Source organism: Grampus griseus (genome assembly GCF_964374135.1).
Source record: "Grampus griseus genome assembly, chromosome: 12".
NCBI lineage: Eukaryota > Metazoa > Chordata > Mammalia > Artiodactyla > Delphinidae > Grampus > Grampus griseus.
The window spans coordinates 25169322-25184073 of NC_139006.1; the positions used below are offsets into that span (position 1 = coordinate 25169322).

The 14752-nt window shown below is 59.9% G+C and overlaps 1 protein-coding gene across 1 annotated transcript in view; it reads right to left on the reverse strand.

Annotated features, from left to right (window-relative positions):
* CABIN1 (calcineurin binding protein 1) overlaps window positions 1-14752 on the reverse strand; it is a 97927-nt gene that overhangs the window by 46158 nt on the left and 37017 nt on the right. The window contains exons 25-27 of the mRNA XM_082667788.1: window positions 12835-12986; window positions 11174-11352; window positions 386-568 (exon numbers count right to left, since the gene is read on the reverse strand). Coding sequence (XP_082523914.1) covers window positions 386-568; window positions 11174-11352; window positions 12835-12986 — 514 coding nt within the window. The remainder of the gene's footprint in view (window positions 1-385; window positions 569-11173; window positions 11353-12834; window positions 12987-14752) is intronic.

The window sequence follows — 14752 nt, forward strand, 5'->3', positions numbered from 1 at the left end:
ACCCCAAGAAAGGAAGGGTTCAGGCTAAAAAGAAAGCACATTTGTGACATATAGTACCCAAAGGCTTTTTGGCTCTCCCACACGGGGCCACAGTGGGGTCCTAACAACAAGAACAGTGTCACCAGCGCCCACCGCATACCAGGCGCTTGTGCGCACCTGCCTGAGACACCGCGTTTGACCCCACAACCCAGGAGTGGGCCTGGGATCACTCCCATCCTACATGGGAAACAGCGGGGCCCAGGGAAGTGAGTGGCTCAGCCAACCGAGGTCCCCGGGCAGCAGCAGAGGCGTGAGGGCAGAGGCCAGGACCCACGTTGTCCAGCGCTGCCCAGGCTCCCAGGACACCCCAGCAGTACTGCCCACACACTGAGTCAGGTCTCCGTACCTCTCTCCTCTGCGGCCCCCTGAAGGTCTTTCCCGGGCGGTCCTACTTGGGAACTGGGAGCGGGCGGCCTCTTCTCTGTGTAGGGCTTCTGGGAACCCTCCAGGGAGCTGGCAGGCTCATTGAAGAGGTCCTGCGTCGAGCTGGAGTCCGAGAGCGCCACGGCCGTGCTCTCCTGGCTGCGCTCTGGGGAGAGAAGGACAGAGGCGGCAGCGTGAACCCTGGCACCTGGGGAACAGAGGGGCCTCCCACGGAGCCTCTCGGCCAGAGGCCTGGCCACTGCCCCGTGCACAGCCACTCTGACACTGCCTGGCCCGCCTGTCCTGGAGGCCACCGAGTCACTCACCAGAGGCACCAATTTCCCGGGGTTTCCCCCAAGAGTGGTGCTCTGGTAAGTGTTTGACAATTGACTCTCAGGAGGGAAAAGCCTTCGTTTGTAGCATTTACTGATTTCTGTGGTGCAAATACTCCCACCATGGCCAGTTTCGAGGTACCAACGTGATGTATCTGAATGCAGGGTTGGGAAGAGATGCACAGTAGTGATTATACACCACCGCACAGTATTCCTACCGCAACAGGCACACGTAACCGCGATGGGGAAGAACTCAGCCAACACTTTTACCCAGTCTCTGAAGGCCACGTGTGGTGGGTCTGCAGTGACAGTACAGATCACTGGGACTTGCAGACCCCAGGTTGAGGGCGCCCCCTGGGCTCCTCTCCACAGCCTCCCAGCTGCTCCTGAGAAAGATGGGGGCGGGGCAGGAGAGATTGGGGGACATCTTTCCAGGGTGCAGGCTGCTGTGGGAAGGGTGTGAAGCCCTGGCTGGACCTTCCTCCCCGACAGAGCAAGCCAAAGCCAACAGGGAAGGGGCAGCAAGCCCGGTGATAGCCCTGTCGCCTCCAGGGCACAGGTGAAGACCCACAGGAAGCACCTGCAGGGAATCGCCCAGGGCCTGAACACTCCCACCAAGACACAGGGACCCGGCTGGCCAGGTCTGAGGCTGCACGCAGACAACAGAGGACCAGCCGAGCCCCAAGCCCGGGCTGGCAGGCACGGACTCACAGCCAAGCACTCTGCCACAGGAAGAGGGGCGAGGACATAGAGAGACCCACCTGAGGGGCACACAGAGGGCCTGAAGCAAGCAGAAGGTGGAAACAGACGCTGAGAAAACCTTCCAGCAAACCACTCCACCCTGAGCACAAGGCAGCATTGGGGGAACTGGAGGCTGGGGGTGGGGTGCACCAAGGGAACCACAGCAACAGCAAGACCCAACCCTGCTCAGCTTCCACCTCGTCAGCCTCACTTCCCCACCTGACGCCTGGGAGCTTAAGAGTGAAGCCCATTCCAGGCATGAATATCAGTTATTTCAACCTCTTCTGTCCTACACACGCTATCTCGAGTTCAATATAAAAAGTATAAGACACACACACACGCAAAAGCAGAAAAGAACATTGTCAAGAGACAAAAAGATCAACAGAACTGGGCTCAGAGGTGACCCTCCCCTCTCTTTTTTGTGTTTACCTTCTCTAAACTATTACTAACTCCTGATGAAAGCGAAACCAGCAGCCATGCATCGAGGACTGGCAGCACATGTAAGAATGAAATGAACAAGAGCAGCAGCCTGAGAGGAGGGAGGTTCACGCTGCTGCACGTGAAGCAGGATCATGTCCTCCAAGCGCAGACTGTGATCACCTGAAGATGTATTTTCTTAACCCTAATGCAGGCAGTACATTATTTTTTAAAGAGTTATAAATAAACCAATAGTAGAGATAAAAGGCAACCCATTAAAAAATAGCACTTAGTTTTTGTCTTGAACTTTGCGTACTTGAAGGTGACGCTCACTAGTCACGTGACCTTGAATAAGTAAGGCCCTTTCCCCACCTCTGAGTTGCAGCCACGTATCATCTCAGGGGAGCTGGTGCCATGGGGCCTTCTGGGGTCTGGCCCTCAACCCTTGCTCAGCTGCTGGAGAGCCTAGACGCCCAGTAGGCCGTGCCCTGGGGCCACCAGCAGGACAGCAGGAGCTGCTTAGCAGGCAAAATCACAACAGAATGGGAAACTGTTCTGGCAAAGTCGAGAGCCTGGACTCTGGGAGACCCTGGCCTCCTGAGTCCAGGTCCTGCTCTGTCACTTACTGGGTCGGACAGCCTAGGCGGTTGCCATAATTTCTTTACACTTGTTTCCCGACGTGTAGAACTGTCATAATACATGTGCCCACTTCATGGGGCTGTTATGAGGATTAAAGTGCCTGATACACTGTGAATGTTCACGAAATGTCAGCTCAACTATCACCAGTATGACCTCAGAGAACCCGGACCATCTCATCTCTAATGTCTCAGATGTGACACACAAGGGTTTAGTCCTAAAGGCCACACTGGACACAGGGCCTGTCGACAGGGTGCTGACCACTCCTTACACTGACTGGGCAGCACTGTCCCAGGTGGGCCGGGCAGCACACAGGACACCAAGAATCAGGCCTGTGCTTCCAACGGCAGCTCTGGGGCTCCACCTCTCTACCCACGTCTGACTGATGACCAGGCTTTGGGGACAGTGACCTTTCAGGCAGCTCCATAGCTGCCTCTGCATGTCCACTGCCCAGTAAGTGCAGGGCATCAGCATCTCACTTCGGGGGGGCAGGGACCTGCTCGGCGAGGGGCTCTCCCCTGACTGCAAGGCAGACCCCAAGCTCCATAAGCCCCAAATGGGGGTGATGGGCAGTGTGAAGGCATCGCTTCTCCAGGGCTGGCAGCCGACCCTCTGGGCTCCGGGAGCCCCAGACCTGCACTCCAATCCCAGAGCTGCCACTTGGGCTGCTCGAGGACTCCGTGTCATGGTCTTTAACACGTTTGTCACTGCCCACCCCTCCACCACCACCACCACTGCCCCCAACACATACACAGGATTCCCACAGGGGCCTGCTTGGTTCCTGGCACACTGGAGTGACGCCCACCAACCCACCCGGCCCTCAGCCCCACCTCCGGCCCTGACAAAGGACTCAGGCTCGTGGTTAAGTGGTCCTGGCAATCAGCCGATGGGCGCTCCCCTGCCAGCACCCAAGCAGCCGCAGGCGCCGCAGGGCTGGGCAGCACGGCCTGCAGCAGGCAGGCATCCAGGAGGCAGCACAGCGGGAGGACTGACTGAGAGCCGGCATGAGGCTGATGGGCCACGAGCTCACAAGTTGTTGGGCTTTGGGCCTGAAGGAACTGCTCATTTGGTGGAACCCGTTGTGATCATCATGAAAACCAAGGATCAGCTTAAACAAACGTTCGGATATTTCCTACCAATGCGCTAATGTCCTGGCAGCGCTGCCCGGTGAGGGTGAGGGAGGGTGGTGTGGGCAGGACGGCGGTACCCGCTCCCCGGGGAATGACAGGTAGAGGAGCCTCAGCTGAGCCTCCTTTAAAACTGCACCTGCAGCCACCACAGAGCAGGACACGTGTCAGCCAGGGAGCCAGCGGGGATGGGGCTGCGACCACGCTTCCCTGACCCCTCAGACACGTGGGTGAAAACGTAGGACGCTGACCCTGACAGGGCAGAGAGCAGCATCAGCCGGCACGACGCGTGTGGTCCCTCCCAGGGTGATCGCGGGCACTCACGGAGCCCTGAGGAAGGTCAGAGTTCAGCAGGAACATGTAAAGGGCCGGGAAATCCCCAGGGGCCACCACATCACGCAGCACCCCCTGCAGCTTGGGGGAGGCAAGGGTCTGTGAAGCAAGAGGGTGGGGAATGCTCATGCCTGGGAAACAGAGGATAAGTGTGTCGCTGCAAAGACAGACACCAACGGGGACTCAGGAGGCCCAGGGCTAAGTATCTCCAATCCTCTCGGGTCTTGTGTGTCAGAGAGGGTCGGCACGAGACTGCTGAAAATGATCCTGATTTTAAATACTAAGAAGCAAGTGAGGCCCCACGTGGGGGCCTGTGGGGGGGCTGCACTGGGGCTTTCCGGGCCCCTGGTCCTAAGGCAGAGCCAGACTCAGCTGAAGAGCCGGCGACCCGCAGGGCTGGGCGGGAGGGCCTTCCCAGGAAAGGCACACAGGTGGGTGGACCCTGGGGACCACCCACCACCCAAGCTCCCGACTTCCTTAGTGGGCTGCCTAGAGGCCGGCAGGAAAGAGAGCTGGCACCGGGGTGGAGGGCCGGCTACACAGGCAGCCCTACACTCCTTCCAGGGCGCTTTTTTAGAACCTGTCCACACAGAACCTGCTCACACTAATACATACGAGAGGCAGGGTTATAAATATGTCACTCTTACTGTTAATCACCCAAGAGGTTCACTTCCACTCCCCTGGGCCGCCGCAGCCCTTCCTCTGAACCTAAGAGAGACGTGCATCTGTCGACCTGCTTTCTCAGCCCGGGCACCCCCACCACCACCTCCGGGGGACCCACAGCCAGGGCAAGTGAACAGAGCTGGGGGCGCAGAGGGAAAGGGGTCTGGCCTGGTGACACAAGCCCCTGTCCCACCGGGGCTTTCTTTATGTGGGTTTGACTCAGTTCACATCCCTTGAACATTCTCAGGATTTGCAGGCCAGCCTGAAAGAGCTCTTTGGTTACAAGACCCACGTTCCCTGCTGTGTTTTCTCCATTTGCTCTGGCAGGAAGGCTAGAAACGGCCACAGCCAGCTAGTCCATTAGCTCGGCTATATGAAAGCTCAAGGAAAAAGATGCATGCTGGTGTGATCAAAACTGCAGCAACTCTGGCTGCTGAGCCCTGAAAACATCACCAATTTTCTGCCGACCAGAAAACAACTGGTTTCTAAGAACTGCAAACTTGGGTGGAATCAATATTTTGAGAAATCCTTCAACCGGGCAAAACCTGCCCCAGTCGGGCCCTGATGACCGCCAGGAAGGGACTTGTCCTCCGGGAGTAGGGCTGGGGTGTGGGATGGGTGCTCTCCTGCAGGCCAAGGAGACTGGACAGACCTCCAAGAGAAGAGACACCAGAAACCCACCCCACCCACCCCCAGAGACGTAGCAGTGGAGCCAGGCCCCCAATCCTCAGAGTGGGGAGAAGGGACTTCCCTGGTGGCGCAGTGGTTAAGAATCCGCCTGCCAATGCAGGGGACATGGGCTCAATCCCTGCTCCGGAAAGCTCCCACACGCCACGGAGCAGCTAAGCCCGCGAGCCACAACTACTGAAGCCCGTGCGCCCTAGGGCCCGCGTGCTGCAACTACGGAACCCATGTGCCACAACTATTGAGGCCTGCGAGCCTAGAGCCCGTGCTCCGCAACAAGAGAAGCCACTGCAATGAGAAGCCCACGCACTGCAACGAAGAGTAGCCCCCGCTCGCCACAACTAGAGAAAGCCCACACGTAGCAACAAAGACCCAACACGGCCAAAATTAAATTAAAAAGAAAATTAAAAAAAAAATTTTAAAGAATGGGGAGGGGACTTCCCTGGTGGTGCAGTGGTTAAGAATCCGCCTGCCAATGCAAGGGACACGGGTTCAAGCCCTGCTCCGGGAAGATCCCACATGCCACGGAGCAACTAAGCTCCTGTGCCACAACTACTGAGCCTGCGCTCTAGAGTCCACGAGCCACAACTACTGAAGCCTGTGCGCCTAGAGCCCACGAGCCACAACAACTGAAGCCTGTGCGCCTAGAACCTGTGCTCCGCAACGAGAAGCCACCGCAATGAGAAGCCCACACACTGCAACGAACAGTAGACCCCGCTTGCCACAACTAGAGAAAGCCCGCGCACAGCAATGAAGACCCAATGCAGCCAGATAAATAAATAAACAAACAAACAAATAAATAAAAAGAATGGGGAGAAGACCTGGCCTCACGGTGTGCCCCTTGCCCTGAGCCCTCACCATGCACCACCCTGCTCCCCGAGCCGGCAAGGCACTGACCAGGGAGGCCTCGGGCAGCCCTGTTTTCCTAACGGCAGGCAGGTGGGCAGCTGCCTCTCGACCCTGATACCAGGGGAGGCAGAGCATGTCAGGTGAGAGCAGCACCCCACAGCTACCTGGAGGGGTTCCCAGGAAGGCTCTTCCAACAGAGGATGACTGGGAACCTGCCTTTCTCAGAGCCAGAGAGAGAGAGAGGGAGACACCACAACCACGCCACTCCCCTGTGGCCTTCGGGCCCTGCTGCTTCCCAAGCTCGCTCCCTCAAGGTCTCTCTTCCACCCACCCGGTCACCTCAGTGTCCAAATGCCACAGGACTCTCCAACCTCCGTGTCTTTGCTCCCATGGCCCCTCACCCAAAATGGCCCTGCAGCTCTCTCTGGAGGCCCACCTCCTCCAGGAAGTCTCCCCGATCCACCAAACCCCAGAGCCAGCTCATGGCACTCCCTCAGGACACCAAGCACTGCCCCAGGGACACAGACCCAACTGAGATCTCATCTCGGCTCTCCCCACGGCGCCCTCTCCTAGGCCCAGCACACAGCAGACGCTAACAGATGCCATGACCAGCTACGGCCCAAAGACGTTTTTAAAAGGTGAGAATGAGGGAGAAGAGGACAGAGAAGGTGATGGGCTCTGCCCTCTGCCAGCCTCCCTCCTTAGCCCGACACCAGTCCCACCTTGTGGGGACTCGCAGGACCACCTGGGCTCCATGAGGAGAAGGTCTATGTGCAGGACAAGCCCAGTGTAGGCTTGTCCCCTCGGCCAGGCCGAGGACACCACGGCTGCAGAGCGCACGGTGAGCATTTTTACACCCTTGTCCTTGTAAAGAACACCTTGTATCTTATAGTCTGTTGCCTTTGCTACCCTTTTAAGCAAGAAAGAATAAAGCAACGGAAACACAGACTGAGCTGCCTGCAGGACAGGCGGGCGGGCGGGCAGTGCGGGGAGGCCACTGCTGCATGTGCATCTGGCCAGAACCGGGATGATGGGCCGGGGCAGAAGCCAAGCACATCAAACACACACTCTCCAAACCACAGGACAGCAATACAGAGGTGCTCCCGGCCACCAGGAAGCAGGGAGCCGGACTGAGGGTCAGCATGCGGTCAGCTCGGTCCCTGAAGCGAGCTGTGACAGCACAAGCAGAGGACAGCCTGGAGAACAGTGGTCAGGGTTAGGGGCAGCACGGGCAATATTGGTGGAGGCAGCGTGGGCGAGTGGGCGAGGACGAGCACAGATGGGACATGACACAGACGGTGACGGTGACGGCATGGCAGGTGAGGATGGATGGTCGTGAGGGAGCTTGACACAGGCACGCTGGGCTGCCCCAAAGACCCCCACGGCCCACACCTGCCCCTGGGGCTCAGGGCAGCCATGGTTCACGCTGTAAAGGGGGCCACACAGGCACCCTGCACCCACCCCAGTCCCTGTGGCTCCCGTTTGCCTGACCCCGGCTTGCCCTCCCCTCCCCGACAGTGACCTCCAACACACCCCTCAGATCTTGGCTAAGCTTCCCCCTCAGGAAGGTTTCCCACCCACCAGGAGACCAGGACAGGTCTCTATGGGACCCTCCGCTGTTCACGGATTCACACCTGCTCCTGTACCAAGCACCCGCAGCAGGGCAGAGCCCAGGGCTGTGCCATGTACCTGGCACAGGGCTGCAGGACGGGCGGGGCCTTGGGCAGGCTGGAGAGCCCCACCCTGAGGCCCCCTCCGGCTCTGGCTCCGACATTCCAAAGTGATGTGGAGCACAACAGCCAGACAGTGAGGGTCCTGGCCAGTCCAAGCCAGGGCCCAGGCTGTTCTATAAGGGTCCCGCTCCCTGGGCCCTGCCACCAGGGAACTTCCAACAGGGAGACGCACAGATCCAGTGCCTTCCAGGCTGTGGGGACCTCCCCAGTGTGGCCTCCCCACTGGCCCAGGGCGGGTTGGGGAGGACACTGAGACCCCAGGTGCCCTTGGCTCCACCCCAACTAGCCCCACAGCCTCCTGCCCTCAGCTCACTCCCTCATGGGGAACAGGACACATGGCCAAGCCCGCCGGGCGACCGTGAGGATGGGTACCTGCTACCACTCCCAGGACCCAGCCTGGAGCCCCACGCGGATCGAGTACACACGGCTTCGTGGTGGGGTGCCCATGCACACACACGCACATATACGCACACACGCGCACACTGCACATCGCATGTGGGGAGGAGCACAGAGCTTGTTTGGGAACCTCATCACACTGTGGTCGAGCCTGTGTGAGCGGTGATCTCTGAAAGCCCCCCTGAAGGTCCCAACATGCTCCAACGTGGAAGATTTCAGCGCTGCGGGCGAATCCCAAGACGGATGGAAGGAAGAGGTGAGGCAGGCAGGGCTGCCGGGAGCGGAGGTCCTGCTCTGTCTCTGTCTCCATCCCTCTCAGCCCAACCAGGGCCCCACAGGTCAGCCGTGGGCGCCTCCAGCCGCCCGAGGGCCAGTTCCAAGGACTTCTCCCCAGGGCCGCAGACGGGCTGCAGGAAGCTCCCCACCCTGGTGTGGGGGCCTCAAGCGTGCAGGTGGGGCCGGTTCAGAGAGCACCCTGGGGCCTCCTATGCTAAGTAATTACTAAGACAATGAATAACTGTCAAGCTCCCTACATAGGCCGCAGCCATCTTCCTAAATCTCTCCTCAATCTCTCTCCAGGTCAGAACTGAGCCCGGCTGGCTCCTGGTGGTGAAGCAGAGGCGTCCTCAAGTGCAGTGCGGCAGTGCGGCCCTGAGGCTGGGTCTCCTCACCACACCCCAGGGAGGGCCTGGCACTTGGCTGCCCGTCCAGCGGGTGGCAAGTTAGCCTGATGGACCCTGTGGTGCAGGGGACCAGGGCCCCTCGGGGGCCGACTTCAGAGGACGCCACCTGCCCCTCTTCTGAGGCCGTGCCACAGCTGGAGGGTCAGGGCACAAAGTCAGGGTGACTGACCCCACACCTGAGCTCCCCCGGCTGAGCAGTGGCGCCCGGGGCCCCTGCCAGCTCCGACGACAGGGGTGCCTGCGTCTAGGAGGCGGCTGTGACCCGCAGGCACCCTCGCTTAACACCCACGAGGAGAACGTCACCCCCGTCCCACGGGTGCGGAAGCTGTGGCTCAGAGAAGTGAAATCCTTGCCGAGGGCAGAGCTGGTGGAGGGGGCAAGGTGGCTCTGCCCTGGCCACCCCGTCTGACCTCGAGCAGGGCCCCAGCCTCTGCACACTCATCTGCACCAGGGCTGGGGGCATGCGCCATCCTCCTCGCCAGGCAGGGGCTCCACGCTGGCCCCCGATCTCCCGTATCAGGAGACCCCAGGCTGGTCATGGGAGGTAGGAGCTGAGGTGGCTGGTGCAGACAGACCCTGGAGGCTCCAGCACGTCCCCCGGCATCAGCAGCCTGCTGCTTCTGCCCTAGCCAGGGCCTTGCCCGGCAGCCAGCAAGGCTGCCCTAGGGCCACTCCAACGTTCCAAGACCACAGCTAGCTCAGGGCCCCAAACATTCTCGTGCTGTGGACGCCGCTTTCTCTCTGAGGTGAGGGCTGAGAGTTCTAGCAGCACTGTAGATAGGCCTGGCCAGCGCAGGGCTTCCCGGCACAACCAGCTGGGGCTGGCCACAGCGAGCCACGGGAGCTCAGAGGCTCCATGTCATCGACAAGAATCACTTTGCATAGAAAGTTTTTACAACCATTCAAGAACGCACAAGCACTGAAATAACATCTGAGCGTATTTGTGTGGCTCCCCCTACAAGCTTGCAGAACCAGGTGCCCAGGACATGTTACACCGGCACCTGTCCCCAGTGCTCTGCTCCCCACGGCTCCACACACACACAGGTGTGCCAGCGTGGGACACCCTGAGAGGCATTCCTCCCTCCTGAGACTGGCCTGGTGCTAATTCCTCCAGGACGTACCTGGCAGAATGGAATTCCCAAGCAAGGACTTATTTCCAGTGTTTTCTCAGTATTCTCAAGAGTAAAAGGAGAGAACAGGGTTTAACTTGAGGTGAGTGAGACCTGGAAGGTCCCTGTTTCAGGAATGTCTGCGGTATCACAGTGGGAAGATCAGGCCAGCCAGCTCCCGGGTCCATGCTCCCTGCTCTGGGGTGGGCAGGGAGGTGATAGACACACAGCACACGCTCAGACCTGCACGCGCTCAGACCACAGCCCCTCCACACACACCACAGGCCACCCTGAACCCTGGAGGGGACACCGCCAGCATCCTCTCCTCTTGGGTCACAAACCACACCCCGAGGAGTCTAGTTTGCCACCTTGCCCCCCTCCACCAGCTCTGCCCTGGCCCTGCTCCCAAGCCCTGCTGTCCAGGGGCTGTGCACTGGGTCCTGCTGAGCTGAGCGACGTGGGAGAGAGGGCCTGCGTGGCCTTCAGCACTGTCACTGCCCCCAGGGTTCCACTTAGTGGCCCCCAAGGCCCACTAGTTGGCCCGGTGCCGTGCAGGTGAGGGGAACATGAAGAAACTGAGCTGCGAGGCCGGCATGCAAGCCTCCGGTGTTAGTAAGGATGTGGGTGACCGACCACCACCTGCCCGTCCCACGTGGGGAGCCAGCTGACCCCACCACCAACCCGTCTGGATTCCCAGGGTGACAGACTCAGAGTCACGGCCCTCCCCAATCATCAGAAGGACGTGCCGTAATAACGTGGGGGCCACTCGGGGCTGCCTGCAGACGCCAGCGGCCTCCCAACCGCCCTTTCACGTCCCCAGCTCACAGGTAGGAAATGCAGGCTCGCAAAGGCCCCCAGGTGGGCGAGGGCAGGTGGTGACCCTGAGCATGTCCGGGGAGCACAGGATCACCGTGAGTCCATGAGGTTAATGAACAGCCGCAACATTGCCCGTGTCACCCCAGACCCGGCACCCCCCTCACCAAAACAAAGCGGCTCATCACCCGAAGCACCCGCCCCCGTGATTGGCGTGCCGCCCTGGGCTGGCAGGAGGGAGAACAGGGACTGTACCGTCCGGCGTCGCCTGCTGGTGGGGTTTTTTACATTTGACGTAATCGTGGTCAATCGGAGTGGCTGTGTAAGGTGGGGATGTCAGACCTGGGCCAGAGGAGGAAGGGAGGGAGGCTCCGGGGCCCGGCAGTGTCCCAGCTGAAGAGTGGGAGTCCTCGTCCACCAGGCAGGCCTTCTCCCTGTGGACCAGAGGGTCAGGGCGCAGGTCAGAACCCCGCGGCCCACTGAAATGGGGCATGTGCCAGCCTGGATGGTGCCCTTCCCAGAGCAGGGGCCCCTGTTCCCAGCGCCTCTGGTGACACCCACCCCTTCTGGCATCCAGGGGCTGAAGGGGTGGCCCCACGGGCCCAGCCGGGAGCTGCCCACCCCTCACAGCTGCGCTTGCCGGCAGCTCACGTCTCACGCCCAGGAGACCCCTCCTCAGAAGCACCCGCCCAGCGCCCCTCCAGGCCGCGTCAGCGCCCTTCGTGTGACACCCACGGCCTGACACAATTCATCCCAATCAGTGTGTGGCCAAACATCTGGATTTACTGTGCACTCACACGTGTACAAGGGTATATGCTACAACAATGTTGAGAAAAGTTAAAAACACCTGAAACGTGCAAGGAAATGGCTATAGAGAGCAGGACGCACCTGTGCTCTGCAATACCACACACCCAGACAAGTGGGCACCATCTACAGAGTGGGTCCCAGACTCGCTGCTGGGAAAAAGCAAACTCTGCAACACCTCCAGGAGCTTGATTTTATAAAATAAAATAACCCCTATAACTGGACGTTCACGTGGAAGTGTGTGCAAATGCACAGAACCTGATTTGGGAAACTCAGCCGTGAACAGACGCTAACCCTGGGGGTGAGAAAGGATTTGTCACGTTTTAGTCCATACACTTATACATTACCAGAGTTTTCTATAACTAGTATGTATTTGTGTATTATGTGTATAAGTTTTAAGTTTAAAAAAAGTTACAATCACAAAAAGGCCATATCACTGTGCCTTGGGGGCCCTGTATGACTACAGTCTCTGGGCACACCGTGTCTACCTGGTGACCCGCCGCACATGTGCCCACCTGTCCCATAGCTGACAGGCCCCGGGTGCAGGTCTCTCTAGCACTGGGCAGAGCCTGCACGGTGCCCAGCCAGGCAAGGGCCCAGGGATGAGGCAAGCTGAGCCAGAGCTCCAGGACGCGGATGCCAGGGTGACCCACAATCAAGGGGAGGCCCGGGGGTCTGGCCCAGGCCTGCCAAGGGAACCCCATCAGAGCTCCAGCGCCACGAGCTCTCTGGTGCTGCGAGAGGAGCCCCTGCCTCTCACACCCTCCCGGCCTCTTGGGAGAAGGGGCAGCAGCTCTCAGAGGGCCCCACCCCAGGGAGAGGCCCTGGCAGAGGGTGCCAGGGTAGGAGGTTGCCGCGTGCAGCATCCACACGGGCAGAGCTGTGCCGGGAGGGGGAGTCAGCTCCTCCAGGGACCGTCCAAGGATGAGGAGGTGATGGGCACGCACAAGCAGCCTCTCTGTCTCAGGTTTAACAGAAGGGTCTCGGCCCAGCCACTGGGAGCCTCGGGCCAGACCTGACTCTGTAGGCTCTGGGAGACTCAGCAGATCCCTCCCCACCCCAATGCCCACTGCCCAGCCGCCACCCAACCGCCGGGAGCACGTGCTACTCACTTTTCTGAGGCTTTGGGCGCGTTCTTCTCCTCGCCCCTGGCAAAGGGCCCTTCTGCAGCCTCCTTCATGAAGCTGACCAGTACCTCTGCACTGACCCCCGAGTCGGGCCTCCCCAGGAGCTTCAGGATGGATGCGTGGAGCCGGAAGTACACCTGGGACAAGGACGCGGGTGTGAGCAGCCCTCCCAGCTGCCGAGGTTCGCTGCCCACCCCCCGTCACCCCACCAGCTGTTAATCCAGCACAGCCTCCCACCCAGCACCCACACCCCCTCCTGGTACCGCGGAGAGTGGACAGCTCCTGCACACACATCTCCCCCGCACCATGGGCTCCCCGAGGCCACAAGTCGCGGGACTTCTGTCTGTGTCCCCACCCCAGAGCCGCCCTGCGGACAGAGGCGGGCAGGCAGTGCTGCAGCAGTGAGGCCTGGGCCTTCCCTCCTTTCCTCTGTCCTCACCACACTCGTCCCTTCACAAGCGTGAGGCCAGCGGCCCAGGCCCCCAGCCAGGAGAGCCCAGGGCACTTTACTGCCCCCAGGAAGTGTCACACACCACAAGTGACCAGGCCTGACCTTCCCACCCAGGTGTGGGTGCCACTTGGCTCCCACGGACAGCACAGTGGGCGACACGAAGGCTGCTGTGGCCACAGGTCCCGATTAACCAGCTTCTCCTCACCCAGAGGCAGTTCTAGACAGACAACAGCCAGGACCCACCCAGGTGAGGTGCCTGGTGGTCCAGCCCAGGCCACACTCTCAAGTGGGCACCCCGGACAGAGGAGCCCACACCCAGAGCCCCTCCACCTCCAGCCAACCCGTGGGCCCCAGAGAAACCGGCCCAGACGGTCCATTTTTAGATGCGGGGCACTCATATGTGCCCAGGTGGCCAAACTCAGGGGAAAGCCAAGTGTTCCACTGGCAAAGGTCATCCAAGCAGCAAGTGAAGTATTTTGAATGAAGGCTCAACAACAGAGGGGAATTTTCACCAGGGTAAGGTTAAATTCTTAAAGAGGAATGCCATTTTTTTTTTTTTTTTTTCTGTGGTATGCGGGCCTCTCACTGTTGTGGCCTCTCCCGTTGCGGAGCACAGGCTCCGGACGCGCAGGCTCAGCGGCCACGGCTCACAGGCCCAGCCGCTCCGTGGCATGTGGGATCCTCCCGGACTGGGGCACGAACCAGTGTCCCCTGCATAGGCAGGCGGACTCTCAACCACTGCGCCACCAGGGAAGCCCGGAATCCCATTTTTAAAGCAAGATAGACACATGGTCCAGCTGAGCACCTGCCCCCTGAGGGCCCGGGTGGTGTGCTGGGAGGGTGGCCTCAGCCCCTCATCCGGAAGGCCCTGGGCCCTGAAGGGCCAACATCCTGCCTGCTCACTGGTTCTATCAGACAGCAGCAGAGGCCAAAAGTCCAAGGAAGATACATGCAGGAAAAAAGAGAGCAGTCGTTCTCCTGAGAGTGAGAGAGTCCAGGCTGAGTGTGCTGACTGCCCTCCCTCAGCGGCCTCAGGGCACGCCAGCCACTCCTCTGGGCGGCAGCCTTCACATGCCCCAAGCGGAAGTCCCTCCAAGGAGGGGCTCCTGACCCAAGTGCAAAGCATGAAAGAAATGCGATGGGGAAGGACATGGGGCCTGGGCTGTGTGGACAGCTACCAGGATGCTGCCGGGGAAGCACTAGACAGGAAGTTTCCTTCCACACTCCACAAGGAACCCCCGGAGGTGGCCCAACACTGCTAGACACCACTCAGCATGGAGCACTTTAAAAAAGCGAACTCTTTAAAACGTGACTTTTTTGTTTGCTCACAAGGCTCACAGATCACCACAAGGCTCCAGGCACAGGCCGTCGTTGATCTAATGTTACGTGACCTTGGGAAGCGCTCAGAGGAGTGCTCCCTGGGACACCCCTGGTGGCCTAGTGGTTAGGACT